The sequence below is a fragment of the Thamnophis sirtalis genome, unplaced genomic scaffold (genome assembly GCF_051295495.1).
Source record: "Thamnophis sirtalis isolate CommonGarterSnake01/CBP01778 unplaced genomic scaffold, rThaSir2_p1.2 scaffold_5, whole genome shotgun sequence".
Taxonomy (NCBI): Eukaryota; Metazoa; Chordata; class Lepidosauria; order Squamata; family Natricidae; genus Thamnophis; species Thamnophis sirtalis.
Window position 1 is genome coordinate 43,390,978 of NW_028261385.1, and position 21,758 is coordinate 43,412,735.

A 21,758-nucleotide genomic window follows, 5' to 3' on the forward strand; every position below is an offset into this window, starting at 1 on the left:
TGATGACTCTGTGGAGCATTTGGAGTGCTAAATTGTGTCCCTGACACACATTGTGTGGAGAGAAGATAGAAAATCAGAGCTCTGAAACTGGAACAGCAACAGGCAGTGTTAAGCTGCTTCATTCAGCTGCAGGCTGGGAATTAGACTGAAGCAATATTATAAAGAATGTGATATAAAACCAGTTATAAGGGCATGTGTATACCATGGTTAGGGGGACATGAAAATGAGCTCTGGGCTTCCAGTTAAATTCACCAAGCTTTGAGATATAAGCATCAAGACAAAGCAATTGCTTTTGTTTTTTTTTTCTTTTTTCTAGAAGCCTTGTGCCTTCTAGTTACATCCATTAATTTGGTATAATATTACTCTTTAATTTGTTAATTTAAGTCTATTCCTGCAATCCTTTTGAAAAGAATAAGCCCTGATCTACTCTTTTTTTAAAGCAAGGCCTTAGTTATTAAAAATGTCCGTCCGTCCATCCATCCCTTTGTTGCCCATCTCATATCAGTGGTTCTGAATGGCTAATGCAGAATTTTAAAACTTGCAGTACATTACAAAATAATAATATACATGTGATTGGATGGTAAGATTTCAGATCCAGATTTCCTTTAGATGGAGGAGAGGTTTTCTGATTATTGCTTGCTTATATGACATTATCGCAATATAAATGATAGTACTACTATGCCAACACAAAGATGATTGGATTCTTTTCTATAATTGATTCTGGTCAAATGGCTCAAGTGATCCTTAGAAAAAAGTGGCTATTTCCTATATCTTGTTTTCTAATTGGTCCCAGATAGTAAGCAAACTATCTTGATTATTGAATTTCTCCAGATTATTCAATAAGGCTCAACACAAGTAAAAACACATCCAGAATATTAGAAGAAAAACCATCTTTATTTTTATTATTGTTCCTAGGTTCAGTGTAAATAGAAAGAGACAATCTTTAATATTTCCCTGTGCTTACGGTTTGGTCCACAAAGAGCAAGAGTGCTAACTGGGCAACAATATTTTGCCCCATTATTTAGGGCTTGTGGATCTGCACTGTGGAGTAGAAACTAATGATTGATATTTAAAAATAAATAAAAAACAGATAGGGAGATTGCTTGATCAGATTTGGCACTTTGATAGCCTCAAAAGACTTCCTGACTGAGAGATTGCAGGTTATGGTGGTTTATTTTTCTATGACTATGGGAAAAAAACCCTCAACAGTACAATTCGTAAGGAATACAAAACAGCAACCAAATCAGCGCACGAGAAAAAAAAATCCAGGATTTGCATAAATGGGGAATGTACAGAAACAAAAGATTTCTAGCCACCATTCATGCGACAAAGAATGATAAAAACTGAAATGACCAGGCAAAGAAGAAAGGATAAGCTAAATTAAACAATTAAATAAACCAACCATAAGCAACCCATTGGATTGGATGTTGGTACAATTGAGGAACGATCAACCATCTACTGCAAAAAAAATAAAATAAAAATAAATCTCAGTTCCACTTTTTTAGGACTAAAATGGTATTCATTGATATGTGAGAGAATCTTAAAAAAAAAAACAGGTGAGGAAGCAACAACATGTAGGCAGACACACAAAAGCATCTACACCCATGGAGAAAAAGATAGCCTTGGGAGCCACTTGGTCCTGGCCTTCACCTGGTAGATTTCCAGCAAAGGTAACAATCCAGTGATCTAGTTTTTTTCCACTGAATGAGAGCCATATACCAGAGTATACATTTTCAGATAAGTAAGACAGCCATTGAATAATAAGCGTACATAAGGGCAAAAAAAGCCCTTCAGATTCTTCCCGGGGTCTTCTGAAATCATAAAGCTTCACTATAAATGTGTGTTTGTAGGAAGAAGAGTGGTTCCAATTTCAAAACTGTCAAATAAATACAATGAAAGAAATGTGATCAATATTCTGTTTTAGTGTCATCAGAAGTGAAGCCATATGAGAGAATAAAATGACTGCATTGTGTGCTGTTCAACTGCTTATATGCTTGGCACCTATCCTACAGTCCATGACAATTAGTGCTTCCAAAGAAGCTAAAGTCACAGTTCTCACACCGGCTCATTCAAGACACCCAGAGCAATTTGGTCGCTTGGCATTGTCCACTTTCTGACAATTCTGGATCAACTGCTAAGTGCTGAAATCTTGCATCAGGCGGCAGCTGTTAGCAGAAAATTCCTGGAGAAGCAAAAATGGCTGGCTTTTCAATTTTGATATAGGCCACACCTATGGATGTTGAGAGTAGGCAGTGTCATAGCCCAAGGATGAGGAAGAAGTCATTTCATACAATTGGAAAGATCTGTTGACAAAATGTGGATTCATGCCTACATGGACTTCTTTTTAAGCCCAAGTCATTAAAAGTGATTAGGACTGTTTTCATAATAATGCTAGATATAGTAGCATTAATAAAAGTAGTCCAACAACAGTAATTGGGACTGGAGCTACCATCACTAAGCAGTGCAATCATAAAACATGACATCATGTGATTGTGTGGCTTAGTGATGGCAGATCTGGCAGTCTCCAGTTATTAAGTGAGGTCTGTGCAGGTTGTTAAGTGAAGACCTCATGTGATTGCAACTTCTGACTTCCTGCCAGTTTCCCCAATGACTTTGCTTGTGGGAAGCTGGCAGGGAAGGTCCCAAAGGTGATCATGTGACTATTTGTGTGTGTGTAGGATACTGATCCAGCCATAAGTATGAGAACTGGCTGTATCACTTGCTTGGTGCTGTTGTAAGTTCAAACGGTAATTGAACAAGTAGTCATTAAATGAGGACCAACACTTTTTTTGTCCATCAATATTTCACAGTGATAGCCAAATGACTAAGAAAAAATGAGGAGTTTGACCATGTGAGGGGACAATGATGGGTGATATCCCTCAGCAACAAGAGAGGGTGGCTCCTTTCTAATGCTGACCCTGTTTTGCCAAACTGAAAATGTTGCTGCTTCTCCCTTTGCCTTGCACTCAGAAAAGGCTAGATTTTTGGAATTCTGGTACCATCCAGGATTTTAAAAAAGTTATTAGTTATTTATTAGCTAATAAAAGTTATTAGCTATTTGATCTGTCATAAAATAGATAATCTATTTGAATAAAAAATAAAGATGCCAACCAAGCATCAGAAGAAACACTTTAAAATACTACTGCTCCTATTTCTACTTTTTAAAAGGATCCAGCAATTTTCCCTGAAAACCCTAAAGTATTCCAAAACAATAAAAACATTTGGAAAGTGCATTCCTCAAGCACTAAAACTGGGTGTGTTTGAGTTCGGTCCCACAATTGAGATTTGCTTGGAATCGTTCAAATCTTCCCAATAATTAAAAAAAAAAAAAGGTATCGATTAACTGCATTTTCAAGTTCAACGCAGAGGCTTTCTTCTGCATGAAAAGAAAATGAGCTACCCATTCAAGGAAACAAAAAATAGGTCGTGGCTATGTGAGAGTCTAAGCATTTATACTCCACTCAGAGAAAAGCATCACTGGAGATCACAGGGACACAGCAGTTTATCCCTTCATGTGGATTTTAAAAAAATAAATAAATAAAACGCGGGACCTTTAAAAATAAAAATCTCCAAATAACATTGCGGGAAATTACTTTAAAACGTCTAGCACATACAGGCCTACATTGTGAAACGGAAATAAATTCTTTGTTTTAAATGTGTATCTAAAACGAGGGCCAAGGCTGGGCGGCTGGAGGGGGGAAAAAAAGAGGGCGGGAAGCCAGCAAGGCGGGCGTTAGGACCAGGGAAGAGTCGCGGCGGCGGCGGCGGCAACGGCGGCAGCAGCCCGCCATCAACTCAGGGCAGGGCTGCGTCCGGGGCAATTAGAGCTGCGCCAGACTGCGCCGTGCAGCGCTGCTGTCAGCCTTAATCTGCGCACTGATGGGCAGCCCGAAATCCAAGCCGCAGCCCACAGGAAGCATAAGCAGTGAACCCATATTGCTTTGACAGTTGCACTCATCTAGAAATAATGCAAAACACTACTTAGATGTATAGACGGCGACCCTGTGCTCTAGGAAGAAAACAATCTAATGAGGGGCTGGGAACGCAGCGCGCCGCCTGCCCAGAGACAAGCGGGAGCCGCTTCCGTCCGCTTTACAGCTCCTCATAGCGGATCCGCTGCGACCGTCGCGTGGGAGCCGCTTTGCCCGAGCTGGTTTTCGCTTCCATCGCCTCGTGGAAGAACCGAAAGATCGACATGTAGCTCCTCCAGGAGGTCAGCTCGTGCCGCTCCGTCCCTGCAAGACAGAAAAGAGCACCGCGTCACTACCTGCGGGGGAAGCCCGGGAGACTGGCGGGGCTGGGGGAAGCGTCCCCCGGCAGCAAGCTGGAAAGGGTGAAGCTGAGAAGCGGGAGTTACACGGGGGCGCCAGCAGCAGCGCCACCAAGCCCCAGAGCGCGCACCCGCCCGCGTTCACAAGTGCAGAAGACACGCACTTTTTTGCAAGCCAAGTGCCTTCCTCGGTGCGGCGGGGAAGGCAGACGTTATACTCTTCCCTAGGCAATTGGGTGAATGATGAGCAGAGAGGGCAGGAAAGAAGATGTTCAAAATCATGTAACCCTGGAGAAGATTTGTTAACCGTCTCCCCCACCCCTCAAAAAATTTCATAACTTCATCTCAAGCCTCCCAAAGCTGTGTCCTCTCACTCTTAGGTTGTGCCAAGGCAGAGATAGGAGACAAATATTTAGCACCACAGGTTATGAACAGAAATTGTCCTCTTTAGTGACATATACTTAGTCTGGCTGGCTGCTTGTTACTCTACAAAACATCCAAATCCTTCCCAGTGGCGTTGTTATTTTTCTATGTCTTGAATGGAAGGGGCTTTCTAATGTGCCTCTTTGCTTGCCCTTGTAAGTATAATACTCGTGCACTGTTGCCCTCTCCTAGATAAAACTAACATAGTAGGGCAAGAAGCCTACTTTGAAAATGGCTTTCAGAGTGAAATAGTGAGATTTGGTAGATCAGCATCTAATCATAATCCCTCCTGCAAAACACTCCAGTCACTAGGTGCCCTGCAAGAGTTGAGAGTCCTTCCTGGATAACGCAATTATGCAGAGATGCTGCTGGGAAGTCTCAGGATCCCAGGCTTCTGTATGATACTTTAACATTGTTAATGATAATTCTCCACTCTGTAATAGTAGGTCATTGCTATGGTTACTCTACAATGGTGCAACACTTTGCTTTCCCTTCAGCTATTCGCTGAGACCTGGTAACCACATTTGTTGCCTAGCAACAGTTTTGTGAGAGTATCACAATCTGGGAGTTACAACAATAAAGGACATGATCACCCTGGCCTACCCTGAAGGAGAGCTAGAGGGGGGGGGGGACTTGGAGTCTCTGGAATAGATGTGATACATAAAAATAGATCTTGAGTCCCTACTTGGATCACACCACTGGTGTGATACTTGCATATAATTATAAAGGCAAACCCTCTCCAGAGGCATCACTACAAAGACCCTTCAATAATGCAGGTACTCCCGACCAACTCCAGCAAAGGTCTGCTTTTCCGCTACATCCTTTTAACACTTAAGGCAGGTCACTTCAAACGAGGATAATTCCTCCACAGATATCTTTTATAAAAGGCATAATTGCAGACAGGGTTTTTTTTAGACAAAGAACTAGTGTCACGTAGCAACCCTGGAGATCTTCTTTAAGAACTCAGACAATTATTTGTCACCCAAATAAAATATAGATAATGCTTGTGTAAAGATAACGTCACTTGTCCATCGGCCACAATTATATCTTGCGATTTCAGTAAATAGACACTGTCAGTATAAAGATAAGTAACCACTTTGACTCCTTTTAAAGCAGGTTGTCCTATCAGCATCCTGCCCCCCTTCCATTTCATGCTCCACTTCTAATTATTTAAACAGAACACATAGCCAATCAATGCTTCCAATCAGAGATCTCTTCCATTATATACAGTATGTTAGCATTGAAGGGAGTTCTTGGTTAAGGAAAACGTTTTCAACACTTTTTCTATCCTTCGGTAATACACTCCCTTCCTGTTGCTATAGCTCTCTTAATTTTTCCTCTTATCTTTCTGTACATTCACTTGTAAATGCAAGCCTATATTTACATGAAATTACTTGCAGGTGTATTTGGATATTATATTTATTGCATCCATCTTCCATATTTGCAAAAGTGCAAATAACACTTTTTCAAAGGCATGTGTGACAGGAAAATAATGGGAAATTTTTTTGTACTAATAGTGGGCCAATTCCTTTCTCTTTTAATATATAAGCTACGCCTTTCCTCAGAAAAGATCATACATTACTTATGCTTGCTAGTGTGACTGAAACTATGATCAACCTATTAAGGGTTTTTACTAGGAACTTCTTATGCTATCTCTCCAAAACCAATTCAGGCTTTTGAATCTAGAGGGAACTGATGATTCAATAGGCTAAAGCAATTTTAACTCTCTCCTCATTGTCTCTTATCTTGTAACAATCTTACTGATGGATGAACAATTTCCCTTGTGGAAAAATCACTACAGTGTTTTTTTTTTTAGTTTCTATAATTATAATGCTCTGTTGCCTGAATAGGATTGCTGTAAAATTTTAGTCCTTTCATCTTGTCAAGTATAAGTGCTAGTCCTTTACATTATTTTGGTACAGTATTTTGCTCAAAGATGTACACAAAAAACTCTTAGGAAATAAAGGAATCATATATTCATAAGACTACATTACAAAGCTCATGGTATCTGTCTGTTTATTAATTCAATTACTGGCTTTATAAGATTGCCTGACTCATACTGGGAAATAATTTTTGGAATAACAATTTATTCTAAATTATTACTGCATTCAGCATAAACATTAATCCAACATAATAACCCCAACAGCATCTATACACAGCCAAGGCTAGGAATAACTACCACTCTCTTCATAGACTGGGCTCAAATGTCATTCTGGTTCAAAGCTTCGGAAAAGACCCAAATCTTCACAATTCTGTTGAATTCAATAGCTATATAATATACCATTATTCTGATTTTTTTTAAAAATTATGTGATAAGAATTCAAATGAACAAGGCAAAAACCGAACTCCAAGCGGCAGTGGGATTCAATAATTTCATTACAATGAAATTAGACAATTGTTCTAATAAATATTAAAAAATGAATATGCTAGCGTATTAAATTAAATATCTGTCCAGAAAATATAAATCCATAAAGTAACTTTGTGATTTTATGCAAGAATCCTGCTTTGCTATTATTGTTTGATGATACCAGACTTTGTATGGAGAATGCAAAAAAACTTTCTCACAGGAAAGAAGGTGGAAGTGGAACATAGAATACAATATTCTACTGTCTTTTCTTTCTCTTTTTATCATCTAAAAAAAGAAGATTCATATAGTATGAATCCCTTCCTTTTTAAGTTTCAGCATCCAACTCATTAGACATGAACTGTGCAGTTTTGGGAATACATTTGGAAGCCCTTCATTACTGAACCCTTATTCATCATTGTGCTATTTTAACCTATTTTGACAAAAACTATTGTGTGCTGAAATGACTTAAAATGTATTCTTCAGAAAAAGTCAACATTAATATGAGTTTTAACTAACAACAGTTGTTTAGAGAAAAAGGCAAAATGAAATATTGCTATCAAATGGATAAAAATATTTCAGTACACACTGAGCAGTGCATGGGATAGTGGTGCAAAACCAATATAAATGTTCTGTGAAATATGCTGCAATGAGGGGTATTTTAAATGGATGTACAGGAGAATGCCAAAGCAACCTGCAACACTCTCGACACAGGCTATAAATGCAAAAGTTGATACTAATTTATAAAGCAGTATTAAAAGCAAAATATAATGGTAACAACAGTAAAAGAAAAATTAAATGAAAAGAAAATGCCTTCTTATTAATTAAACTAGTTCAAGGGAAATGTTTTAGTATTAAGCAAAGAGGTGATACGGGAAAAAAGGATATGATTCCTGCTTCTCCTGAGGAAAGTCCTACACTGACCATGTGCAGCACTGGATTTTATTCTAAATTGATTCAAAATGGATTTCACTTAAATTAAACAACTTATTTTTTAATCAAAAAGTAGTACATGACAAATGGATCTACTATGGCTTAAGATAAAGAAAAGTGATACTGACAAGTAGAGTGTGTCCTTTTATGTAGTTGTAAAAACAAAGACTTGTATAACTGCCAAGTAGTTAATGTATGAAGGTAAATTTGTATATGATTTTTATATTTAATATTATATAAATTATGTATATTTTAAATATTATTCTTTACTAATTTGTTCTACAAAACCTTCCTTTCTCTCTCCAATATTCTGTATTTTTTTTAGTGCTAATATCTCTTTTAATATGAGGAGTAGGACTAAGACCTCTATAATATACTCTTGCATACTCTGCAGAAAAGAGTCTTTTTAAAGAACTTTATCTACTTTACACAAGATCTCTTTTCATAAATTATATTTTATTGATTTTATTGTAATTTTTTGTTTGATTGCTGTGAGCCACCCAGAGGTGTTAGGAAGCAGGCAACATACAAATATAACAAATAATAATAATCAATGAATTCTTGTTTTAGATTACAAAATGTATAAAAACCTCACTTTTCTATAGAAATTCAAATACACAAAAACATTTTTAGGCTGATACCTATCAATTTTGCTATTTGCAAATAGTAAGCATTATCAGTAGAGAATAGGAATCTCTAGATAATTGTGGATGCAAATGTTCAGTAACGTCAGGCTCTGCCAGGTCAATGGAATTCATTTTAATTTTAAGATACTTATTATTGCCAATAAATATTACATTTTATATAAATGCAGAAAATGCTGCAAGAGAAACATTATTATTACTTGATGAGTAATAATCCTGAAGAGAGAAACAAATCATTACTTGATGTCAGACTTGTAGAAGGACTATGTTTGCAAATTTGAAAGCATCCACCGCTTGGATGTGAGGCAGCTAATAAATTGCTGAGGAAGATTTTGAGAGTGTTACAGAAGTAAAGACCATTGATATTGTTACAGAGGTAAACCAGTGATATTGGCAATTTGCAGAGGTAGGTTATGTTGTATCCTGGACTCTTCCTATTCTTTTCCTTCCTGAAAAAGAATAAACCTTTAGAAATAAACCTTTTATTTCTAAGCCCTGTCTTTAAAATACTATGGTATTCATTTGATGACTGCAGAAATTATACTAAAGCTACAACTGCCTGAATTGCAAAGCAGATTTGATACAATTGAAGGGATTCCCCCACCCACCCACAACATTTTAGAGAACCTAGAAACTTTTAATTATTTTTTCAAGATCTCATCATTATAATTTTGTAGCAACTGACAATGTGCACCCAATTTTAAAAGACTACTGTTAAGTAGATACAATAGCATGAAAAACAGTGCCGGCAGAGTTGCTTAGTAAAAGAATAATATATATTGTATGTGGCAAGTTAAGGAATGTTTTCCCTTTCAGAGAAAAGATGAGTAAGGCTTAAAAATTAAGATGCTAGTAGTGTGTGCATAGGTAAGCTATGTCAACTGGAGGTCTATTTAGCATTTCATATGCCATATAGTTATTCCCATACTAGGCAGGCATTGTCTCATATTTCAGATCTAATGGCTTAGGATTGTTTATTTATTTATTTATTTACTACTTTTAAAAATACAACCTTTTTAAATATTCCCTTTAATAATATATATTATTACTGTCCCGCTCAGACTCCTCCAACTAAAAAATAAAGCTTTCAATTCATCTCTTCATAAAGTAAATTCAATTCAACAATCAATTTATTTGCTCATGTGTATTTACTCTACTTTAAATTTATCCTTTTGATATGGAGCCAGCATTAGACATCCTTCTAGATGAGGTATTCAGTGACTTATAAAGTTATTGATATGTCCCCAATTCCAACTATAAATATCTTGCTTAAAACCAAAAACTGTCTTTGCCTCCTCAGTCCATTGAACTGACTGTACTTGCATCACATTGGTGGCTTATATTCATCTTATGACTCACTACTATATAGCTATCACTTTCCCCCCTTCAGTTTCTGCCTGATTAGCCCTCAATTCCAAATGCATGATGACCTTACACACATTGAATTTTCTTTTACTTGTATTATTTCAGTTCATGAGATCATCTGTTTCATTCTGCATAATTTTCTGATCCATCCTTGCACTGACAATGCTCCCTAGATCAATATTAGTTGCACATTTAATAAAAACATGTCTATATCCCCCTCTCCATAATTTTAGAATAATGAATAAACTAGATCCCACAATTATTACCAAGATACAACAAGTTTACTTGTTCAAGTAAATGCCTGTGTGGGCTTTACTTATTGTAGCAGCAAAGTCTTATGGCTATTTCTCATATTATACTGTACAGTTATACTTTCTGTAATCTATGACACGAGATTGAATACATGTATTGTATACTGCAAATTGACAAGGGCTGCCACTAAAAAAAAGATTATAATGCTTTTGATATCTAACATTCACGTGTTAAGTACAGTATCACTATAACCCAGCAACTGTGTCGAAATTTAGCCTGAAATATACAGTTGAGCTATATACTGTATACATCACATATATTTATTATTAGATTTTATTATCCTGCTGTTATAACTATCAGTAATTCAAGGTGGCAAACATACAAAGTGATGCTTCACTAGAAGACACATGGCTTTTATGTGGATATACAACAATTGTATAAATATAAAATATATAAACATTATACAGTAAGATTTATATATATATGTTACAGATATCAGCATTCCAAATATCGTATATTCCAAAGACTGTTGGAATTACAGTTCTAAAAATCTTTATTGTTAGGGAATTCTAGCAGCGTTTCACACTGGAGAAGGATTTATATTTTAATACCTCATAGACATGTATTTACTACTGATATAGCTTTGGATTCTTAAAATACTTGTAACACCAGCAGGCTATCAAGTGAGATAGGAATATTATAATCTAATCTGCTTTTGCTGAATCACGTATGTATACGGATTTTATCTATTTCTGAATCTAAATGTTATAGTTAACTGGAATATTAACAATGGTACAGATTTAAGCATAGTGAGTCTTCTGAATAGATATTTATTTCCCCTAAAACAGGAAAATGCAGCAGCTTTTTGGATATTATTACACCAGTTCTTTAGTTGAGAAGAGTAACTAACACTCTTCTATGCAAATGTGAAAAGATACAATTACCCAATGATAAGCTGACATGCTCAACTGAAGCAGCTGGTACTAAAGCTATTTGGTCTTCAAACATTATGTCTAATTTTTGGTAAAGTATTTTATGGTTTCATATGTCCATACAGTTATAGTTAGAACTGAATTATACAGCAATTAGTGCCCCAAGTTCCTTTTATGTTAGAGAGACAAGATATTATCTTACTTGGAAAGTTCACCAATAAAATGGAATTATGGAATGTGTATCAGAAATACAGCTAAAGCCACCACCCTAGTATTAACCATTGATACCTTGGGGGACACACGGAATAAAAATTGATAGCATCAAAGATAGCATCAGAATTCTAACCACTGAATAAATCAGAAATGAGAATGTTTGACATCACACAATGTTGCCTGTCAAAGGGGATCATTTGAAAGATATAGTGATAGATATTAAGGTCATAAGCAATTTACAGATCAAGGACAGATCTGAGTCACAGTAAACATTATGTACAGTTGGAAACGGGTGTTTTTTTTCTCTTTTCCTCCATGCCAATATTTGAATTTGAGAACAGAATTCTCTTTGAAAATAACAATGCCAGTAGGAATGACAAGGATACTCAGGATATATTACCTTTTGTGGAATTACAAAGGATCAGTGAATAGACTGTATATTTGAGAAGTGAGTGAGAAGAAAACAGTTCATTCGTGTATAGCTTTTAAAAGTATATTCCTTGTTAGATTATGACGGAACACTAGCTTTCTGCAGAGGCTTATGTAAAGTTTAAAAGTATCCATTTTTTAAAATTTCCCCCTATTGTTTTCTTTCTTGATGTGAACATCATACATAGCAAAATAAGTTTTTAATTTCATCTTCCTTTGTTATACTTCCTCTTAAGATTACCAGAGTGCCATAGATTCACACTATGCTACTAAAGATCCAATTTGACTGATAATTTAACTGTTAAATTGCTGGCCTAGAAAGCAGGAGGCTGTGAGTTCTAGGCTTTCTTTAAGAATGAAAGCCAGCTGGGTGACTTTGGGCTAGTCATTCCTCCTCAGCCCAACCCACCTCATGGGGTGATTGTTCTGGGTAAAATAGGAGTTAGGAGTATTAAAAATGTTTGCTGACATTAGTTGACTACCCACATACACATAGAGATAAAGAAACTAGTTTGGTGTTAGTGCCAAGACATCAGGCTAGAAACTGGGAGACAGTTGAATTCTAGTCTTGTCTTAGGCACTAGAAAGGAAGGCAGGCAAACCACTTTTGAAATCTTGTCAAGAAATCAATGGGACTTCTATGACTGTAGAAGGAAACACTATGTAAAACCAGTGATCCTTCTGAGGGCTTATGCTGGATATACCTACACTCATACATACAGTACATAAATGCAGTGATTCAGCATGTACTTTTGTTGTAAAGTAATCAATATTTAATGTGACACCTGAACTTAAAACTACTGTTAATATAAATTATTATATAAATCCTAGTTTCAGATATATACTAAACTCATTCAGTTAAAAACAATGTTTTTAACTGCAAAAATGTTTTATCTTCTCAAAGTCATAGTGAAATCAGAACAGAGGGTAGAGATGTAGAGGTATAAAGAAATAAGTCTAAAGATGGAATGCAAAGAAACATCAATAAAATAATTATGCTTTGATTCTGTTTAATATTTAGGAGAGAAGGCACTTTGATAGCTAATCAAGACTCAGATTTTTTATTTATATTCAGTCTTTATTATATTTTGCCCTACAACAATAAAATAGGGTTCTTATTTCTGACCAGGACATCTTGAAAAGCTTAAAGAGGATGTTGATTAAGTCTAAACTTTGTCTATATAGCACTATAGTTTATTTTATCTATTTATTATCAAACTTCTGTCCCTATCTGAGCTAGGTGACTACAGTTCAGTTAGATTTTAAAAAGTCATTTTGTACCAAACCTACATACAGTACACTGTGAAGAAAGTACTTTTAGAGTAAAAGTTATGAAAAATGCAATGTAATATAACTTTATTTGACTATCTATAGATGCGAATATGTATTTTATATTTGAGAATAAACATTACAAACCTGCCAAGGGTCAGTAAAGCTATTGCAATTGTTACCAAGGAAGGAAATATATTCTCCCTCAGTATAAATTGGACTGCTAGGCAGAGGGTAAAAAAAAATCCTCCTATGGGAAGATGCTGTTTACTGTTTTATAAATGTAGGCCTATAAACAAGCAGTTAATGATATGAAAAAGGAGGAGTTCTAACCATTGTCCAAAGACAGGTCAGGAAGGCCGGTCAGTTCAAGCAGAGAAAAAGAAGGAGAAAACAGCAGTCTAGACTGCTGCAATGTGCTCTACCTGAGGCTGCTTTGAAAACCACTGAGAAGCTGCAGATGGTAATAGCAATAGCAGTGGACTTATATACCGCTTCATAGGCCTTTCAGGCCTCTCTAAGCGGTTTACAGAGAGTCAGCATATTGCCCCCAACAATCTGGGTCCTCATTTTACCCACCTCGGAAGGATGGAAGGCTGAGTCAACCCTGAGCCGGTGAGATTTGAACCGCTGAACTGCTGATCTAGCAGTAGCCTGCAGTGCTGCATTTAACCACTGCGCCACCTTGGCTCCAGAATGCAATGGCACAAGTAATGATGTGATGCCTTATTACGTGATATCACTATTCCATGAGAAACGTTTGTTACAAATAAGCTTCTAGGTGGAATCAAAATGGTTGCTTATTACTTCCAAAGCCCTAAATCAGTGGTGTCAAACTATTGCAACTTCACCCCCTTGCTAAACTGGGGTGGGCGTGGCCAGCACATGACACATCTGGCCCACGGGCCACGAGTTTGACACCACTGCCCTAAATTGTAGAGTCTACTTAACTCATGATATGACAAAATAAACTTCCTTCAAGTTCCATTGATTAAACAATGTCATCTAGCAAAATCCAGGAAGCAAGTCTTCTTTGTTGCTGTACTTGCTTTATAGAACATCTTCCCCACCCTATTCACTTTAAACAAGGCTTAAAAACCTGGATCTTTCCTTATGGAAAAATGGAGAGGGAACATGAAATATACTTACAATGGGAAACTATTTAGATTTAAAGACAGAATCACAAATTTGGGGCATGTAAGGATGTATAATTATATAAATATAATGATGAGAATGGCTGGGAATTGTAACCAGGTCTACATCTTGGCCAAAAATAGGCTGGGGGTTTGGTGGGTTTAAAAGCACAATGACTATATATGTATATTTTTCTGTTCTCTCTTTTTTTTAAAGGAGGAAGATATATGTCAAAATTAAATATGTACATTGAAAAGGAATTATAAATACCATCAACATAAAATGGAGCTCGCTCAGAAGCTGAAATACACCAAGTAAATGAGAAGAGTGTGAAGTAGAGGAGAGAGGTTAGGGAAGAAGAGAGGGATAGGAGATAGGGCAGGGGAGGGAAGAGTAGGAGAGAAAGGAGGAGTAGAAAGGGGAGAGAGGAGAAGGAGAGAGGAAGGGAAAGTAGAAAACAGAAGGATGACAGAGGAAAGAAAGGAGGTAGGGAGGGGGAGGAGAGAGGGAGGAGAAAGTGATGGATAAGATACAAATATGGTGTATGGAGAGCAGAAGAGCCAATAATTGTTTTGGGGAGTTGATGATAAGGTGAATTGATGTAAACATTTAATAATACTATATGATGTTGGCTATGTAATAGTATAAAAGTGATTATATGTTATGAAAATGGAAAAATAAAAAACTTTAAACAAAAAAGCCCCGGATCTGTCTTGGGCTGAGTGTGGTTAGGCTCCTTTAAAAGGGGAATATATAAGTTATGTGACCTTTTTTATTTGCCCCTATGAACAACTGCTGTTCTTTTCTCATATGTTATTATTTTCTATTTGTTTTCAATTCCGAGTCATTCTGAAGTCAGGTGGCCTAGAAAACTGAAAGATAAACAAATAATAATACAGACTATTTATGAATAAAACTAAAATTACAGACAATATAACTTGTGAGTTGCTAGGAAGCATAGGTTTTTGAAGCATTTATAAAGAGGAGAGATTGATCAGATTGTCGATATAAGACAACTGGCCTCAAGAAACAAGATTTCAGGAAACATGAATTGGGTGACTTTGCAAAAACATCATTAACTTCAGATTACTCAGTTATTTCAATAATGAAAGAAAAGATGGCCTAAAGATAATTGGCAACATTTAAACATTTCTATTTATGGTCATTGTTCTGTTTTTACTTTTGTTTGGTTTGTTACCTTCTATGCTCCCCGTTTTGCTTTAAGGAGGGACGGGGAGGAGGGAGGAAAGAAGGAAGGAAGGAAGGAAGGAAGGAAGGAAGGAAGGAAGGAAGGAAGGAAGGAAGGAAGGAAGGAAAGGACTAGAATAAAGCTGTAGCTGCTTTCCAAAACTATTTTTAAAACAGGGAACCATTCAAGTCTACAATGTTCATTAATATATTTATCAAATAATATGTAAGTACATATATATATTTAATATGTAAATTCTATTTTATTTTATTGAAATCTGTCACACTTTTAAAAATAAAATTAAACTAATTGTTCTAACCAAATAAAAGGTAAAGGAGTCCCTGGAGATTTTAGTCCTCTAGTCATTGCTGACTTATAAGGGGTGATGCACAGCTCTGTTTCATTGAGCCAGCACCAGAGCTAGTATTCAGCCGGTTCGAGCCGGTAGCGGTGGCTATGGGAGGCTCTGCCTACCTGCCCTGATGTAATGTGCGATCTTCTGCACATGCACAAAAGGTAGCATGCATGCACAGACACGGTGCATGCAAGTGAAATGAGCGAGCATGCTCACATTTGCGAACCGGTAGTGTAGGTAAGTGAATCCCACCCTGGCCAGCACTGTCCAAAGACATTTCCACAGTCATGTGGCCAGTATGACATCCTGAAGCATTGTTACATCCCACCAAAGTGGTACCTATTTATCTACTCGCATTTGCATGTTTTCAAACTGCTAGGTTGGCAGGAGCCTTTTGCTTTTAGCTATAGAAGAGGATAACTTTATTGTCTCATTAGATGATTTGTATCAATGCAGTGAATATTGAGACAATGGATCCTCTATTTATCAGAAACATCTTTGGTAATCTTGCTAATCAACTTTACTAAAAAAGGTAAGTAATAATCATCTAGTCTATTATTTTATGGATAGTGATCATTCCTATGCGTCAAGTATACCAATAGTGTAATCATAAAGCTAATAACCTTTACTTTAAGAAATGTACATGAGTATTACTTGTAAGAATATTATTTCTCATAATTTAGAGCCTTTTGAAATACATTATTTATAATTTATAGGCAATATGAAGAAGAATTTCCCATATAACTTAATCAATAAATCTCTGTCTATTATAATTCAGCATGTCAAGAGCGAATTCTGGGTAGAAATTGTAGTTCAACAAAAGAACAAGTAGCATACATTTCATGTGCAAAAATGTAGAGAAATTGTGATCTTAAATTACAGCATCTTGATATTATACATAAATTAATCTCACAACATGGTATTTTCCCCCAAAAGATTGCAATCTATCTTTTTTTCTTTCAATTTAAAACACAACTAAAATATTTCCCATCCAAAAATAAATTTCAAATAGAAGTTGTTTCAAATACAACTAATATGAAAATGAGGAACGTGGGTGAAAATATTCATTGTATTGATAGTCAATGCTAAATGGATCAATTACAAATGTTGCCATCAAAAAGAAAAGTTTATTAAACAAAAAGCATCTATATTGGTCTTACTACACATCTTCCTTGTTTACTAAAATGATATTCTTTACTTTAATTTTAAAACCAAAACGATACCAATCTGCTGATGGTCATTTTGTTTATTTAGGCAAGGAAATATCTTTGGATGGGTGATCCAATGAATAATCAGTTATCTAGCATGTTCTAATATGACAAGTTTACATTTCTCTCCATATTCACTATGTACACTACTTAATGTTTTCTTCTTACCTTTTTTTAAAAAAAAAAGTAATAAGAAATAATGGAAACCAATTATAGTCTATCAAACAAAACACAATAGTAACACAAGAAACACAACCCTAGTAGTGTAATTCCTTTGTGAAAAATAATCATTATATCATCCGATTTCCAGCATGTAATAATGGAATGAGGGAGAAAAACATGTAAACAATTTATATTTATTCATATTACTTTTATATCTGTATAAGTATAACCAGTTAAAAGAGATCGTCAACAGAAACATGCACTATGTCTTAGTTAAATGCTATAATCATAATGTGTTAGATTTGGAACATTTGGTTTTCCAATTATCACTTTCAAGTCTGGAAAAAAAAGCTAATGACTAAGAGAAGGATCAAAGAGTTCCCATTTATCTTCATGTTTCTGAAAAACAATACTTGCGTTTTTTTTTGCTTAAAATGATTAAGATGCTTTACAGTGAGATATGGTAGTTCATATTTTTGATCACTCATTGACTATATGCTACATGAACATTAAATATTACATACCATATGTTGTGATTTACTTTTTATTCTAGTTACATATCATAAAAATCTGAAAATTAAACTTGATTTTAATGAGACATAAAAACAGATTGTTATTGGACCTGAACAGCAGCATTGCTTGATTTGGATCATGTGGTGTGCCATAACAGAAATGATGCTGCACTAAAATAGCTGGCTAGAATTTCCATCTCATATTATTTTAAAATAAATTACTTTTCTATTCTATCAGAGACCTGAATTACGTTATGGCTAATGAGGACAATGAATTGGTGACTAAGGCTTCACCATTTACATGTAGTTTTTGCTTAATTTACCCTAACTGGGATTAGAATTTCCACTGCTAAGTGAAAAGTTTTTTAAGGCAAAATATCATATGACTGCACTGCTTAGTGACACCGTTTTGGAAGTGCCAGTTGTGGTCATTAGACAAGGACTGCTATTGTTAGGTGTAGACTTCAAATTTCTCCTGCCCTGCTGCACTTGCCTCTGGTTTAATTCTCCCCCCCCCCATCTGTTTCCATTTGGCTGCTCTGTACTGCTATCAACTTTTTTCTGCTGCCAATAAGCTATGCCTAGGCAAGGTGGTTGCTGGCTGTTTGTAAGGCCTTGGTACGGCCTTACAAAGAGTCCTTGGGGAGGCCTTGCATGGTAATATGGAGGCCTTTGCATAGGTCTCACCCAGCCTTGCACAGAATCAACTGCTGCCATAGCCAGGTATACTTCATCAGCAGTCTAGGTAGAAGATGCCAATGGTCAGTTGGGCCAGCAATGCAGTGTGCAAGAGAGGCAAAAAAGTATTGTGGGAGAGGGGAAAGGCAGGGGAATTGAAGCTCACATTGCAATTCTAAATATGGCAGTTTGCCAAATGCCTGAAACTTGATCACAGCCACAACTTTGAGGATTGGCCATAAACTAGCATTCATTCAGCACCATCATAACTTTCAACAGTCAATGAACAGATGGTTGCTAAGTAAGGACTACCTGTTGTACTTTTACTTCTATGCCAAAAACAGATAAAGAATGCAATCGTCTGGCTCTTGCAGTTCTAGCAAACATTTAGGTAGGTTCAAGAAGGTTTGAAAGTGCTTTAGGAAAATCTCCTTTCAGTACTGTTAGATGATAGCATAAATGGGGTAATAGCATGCTTACTTGGGTCATAGCATATTTACTTGATGCCAACTGTTGAAATATGATCATTTGAATTGATACAATGTCTTAAATAATATAGTTTGATATGCTGGGAAGGGGCATTAGGGGAAATACTGCTCCAATTTTTAAATAATAACTTGTTTTAAAAGGGGACCAAATTGTAGCATCCGTGCTGCGGCTGCAGCTGCCAACACCATTGAGTGAAGATGCTTTTCCCTGACTACAGATCATTCCAGGATTATTTTTTCTGGAAAGAAAATGATCAGGATAAGTATTTCAATGTAAAAGCATATGCTTCAATGGAGACCTTAAAGAAAAATACTTTAAGATACATTTCAAGATATTTAATTTAATTAATATATTTTAAAGTCAAAATAGGGAGATTATGCATGCTTCCTCAACAGTCTCACTGTGTTCAATAGGGCTTATTCACTAATAAGTAAGTATAAGATTGCAGCTTAAATCAGACATTTGCTTTCAGATCAGCTTATGTTTGTAAAATCTGTACTGGCTATTCTATCTTGTATTAATAGTATTCGCACATGGCACCAATAGCATGTCAGAGACACAAAGGATTTGGAAATATCACTTGCAAAAATAGATTTGTATTCTATGGCTTGTGAAGTTTACAAATTTCAAAATGCTTTTTAGCTATTATGATCATTCTGAAGTATTATGGCAATAACATATTCACTCTAGCATTGTTGCTCTTATTGTTTTAGAAATCAACATATTTTAAAGTAGCTATCCATTGTGTCTTAAAATAATTCCTTTTTAATTCAATAGAGCTTACTTTTGGATCGGTATTTACCAGGGATTATACTCTTAGATTCTGAAATTTAGAGCTAAAAGATAGAGAAGTGAAGCCTTTAAATAATCACCTACATTTGAATGTAATTATCACGGTGAATAAAGTTTTGTATATAAACAAAACTGCTAGTTACCTATGGTATTTTTACTTTGTCATATAATTATTTCATGTTTATCTTTTCACAGATGTATAAAAGATAATTGCATAAAATTTGCCACAAAGTGTTTTTAATATGCTAAAAGAATATATATTTCTAACTATGCACCATAATAATAGATAGAAAACATATTTGTATTCACAGTAGCAAATATCAAATATCAACTTGTAATTGTACAAACAGTTGATATTATTGAAGTAAGATATCCTTCATTTTAATATCAAGAGTCAGATCATAAAAATTACTTTAGATAGCAATATGAAATAGGTGTTTCATATCCCAATAGAATTTTCCATATTTTTTCTGTAAGTTGCCATATTACAACAAGTTTTGAAAATATATTTGCTTCCATTTACCAGGACAATATAACATAATCAAAGTTTTATGTTATATTGTATTTTGTTTTAGCCTGAACTTTCTGTATTGTTTTATTTTTTGTTTTTATTGATTTTTTTGTTTTGTTTTTGTACACTGCTCAGAGATCATTGATGTTTGGAAGCTGTAGCAAATTCAAGCAAGCAAACAAGTAAACAAAAAAGATTAAAAAAATATAAGTCTTCTTGTATATAATATATAGAGAGAGCTAATTTTATTGTAGTCTGGTTATAGTTTACGAACTGTAGTAACACCTACAGTTCGTAAATAGATATTAACTTTTTAAGGCATACAAAATATAAGCAAAATGCACACACACACACACAGACACACACAATCAAAAGCAAAGCAATCCATGAAAGTAAAAATGATAAAAAACAAAAATAGGAAAAAAGGAAACAAATATATAATTAGATATATAATATAATTGTAAAATACCAAGATCTCCGCCAAAGAAGAATATATTGTTTAATTTTTTGATTAGTAAAAATTCTGCCTTTTCCAGATGGGTAAATTATACTTTTCCAAACATCAACCCTTAATATCTAAAATAATATCACATTTCCAATTTTTCAGTATTATTATTTTTCAGCTTATCCAACCGCACAATACACAGTAAACCACAATTTTCACAAAGAGATTTGGAATATAATTCAACATTACATTAACATCACTAGCATTTAAAGTTTTATCCGTATACTTACTAATGTATATCAAAATATTATTTCAGAAATTCATAGGTCCATTTTTAATATTTACTTCTTCCACAAAGGAAAAACAAATGTCCATCCTTTCAAATACATTTTTGAAAAGTTTAAAACACTCTATGCAATTTTTGATGAATCAGCTTTAACGTCATCAATACAATTTTAATGTTAAAGACATAAGCCATTGACATTATCAGAGATTCCAATTCTTTGGTCTATGTTTAATATATTCTTGACAGAAATTTATCAAATCTTCAGTGTTAATATATCCATAACTACAGACCTTGTTGCTTTTTCACACTGAATTAAATTAATGCATATTCAGAAATAATGGTTTGCATAGTTTCTGATTGACATCAATGCAACACAAACCTTTTAAAACTATAATTGCCAAAAATATGAAGAAGACCTAAAGGTATATTAGAATTTTGATTGTAGCAATAGCATTTAAGACTTATATACCGATTCACAGTGCTTTACAGCCCTCTATAAAACTAGTATTTGTATACTGAAAAACTGAATAAGAAAGATAATAGGTCTTCAAGTATTCCTTCCTTGTTCTGTGGACCTACCGTGTTTCTTTTTGACCCTCAAAATAAGTGCTTGCTGTTATGTTCGGGGAGATCATTTTTGAGGTGCAGGATGCGGCGAGTGTGGTCACCTCACTGCTGCTGTGTTGCAATATTTTGGGGGAGGGCTTATTTTTGGGGGATTATTTTAATGCATGCACTCAAAATCCCGATTGAGCTTATTATCCAGGAAGGTCTTATTTTCAGAGAAATAGGGTAATATTCTTCTACCTTGTTACTTTTAGGATATCTTGTATAATATATACATACATATGTGTGTGAGTGTGCACGCGTGCTGTATTTTATGTATATGGTGAAGCAGGGCCGTGAAGTCACTAGAGGCAGGG

General features: G+C 35.3%; 1 protein-coding gene across 3 annotated transcripts in view; it reads right to left on the reverse strand.

Moving 5' to 3' along the window:
• Positions 1 to 875: 875 nt before the first annotated feature.
• ARB2A (ARB2 cotranscriptional regulator A) overlaps positions 876 to 21,758 on the reverse strand; it is a 218,394-nt gene continuing 197,511 nt past the window's right edge. For all 3 annotated transcript variants that reach the window (XM_014057469.2, XM_014057470.2, XM_087715719.1), the window contains exon 11: positions 876 to 4,235. In XM_014057469.2, the coding sequence (XP_013912944.1) occupies positions 4,093 to 4,235 (143 nt within the window). In that variant the 3' untranslated portion in view covers positions 876 to 4,092. The remainder of the gene's footprint in view (positions 4,236 to 21,758) is intronic.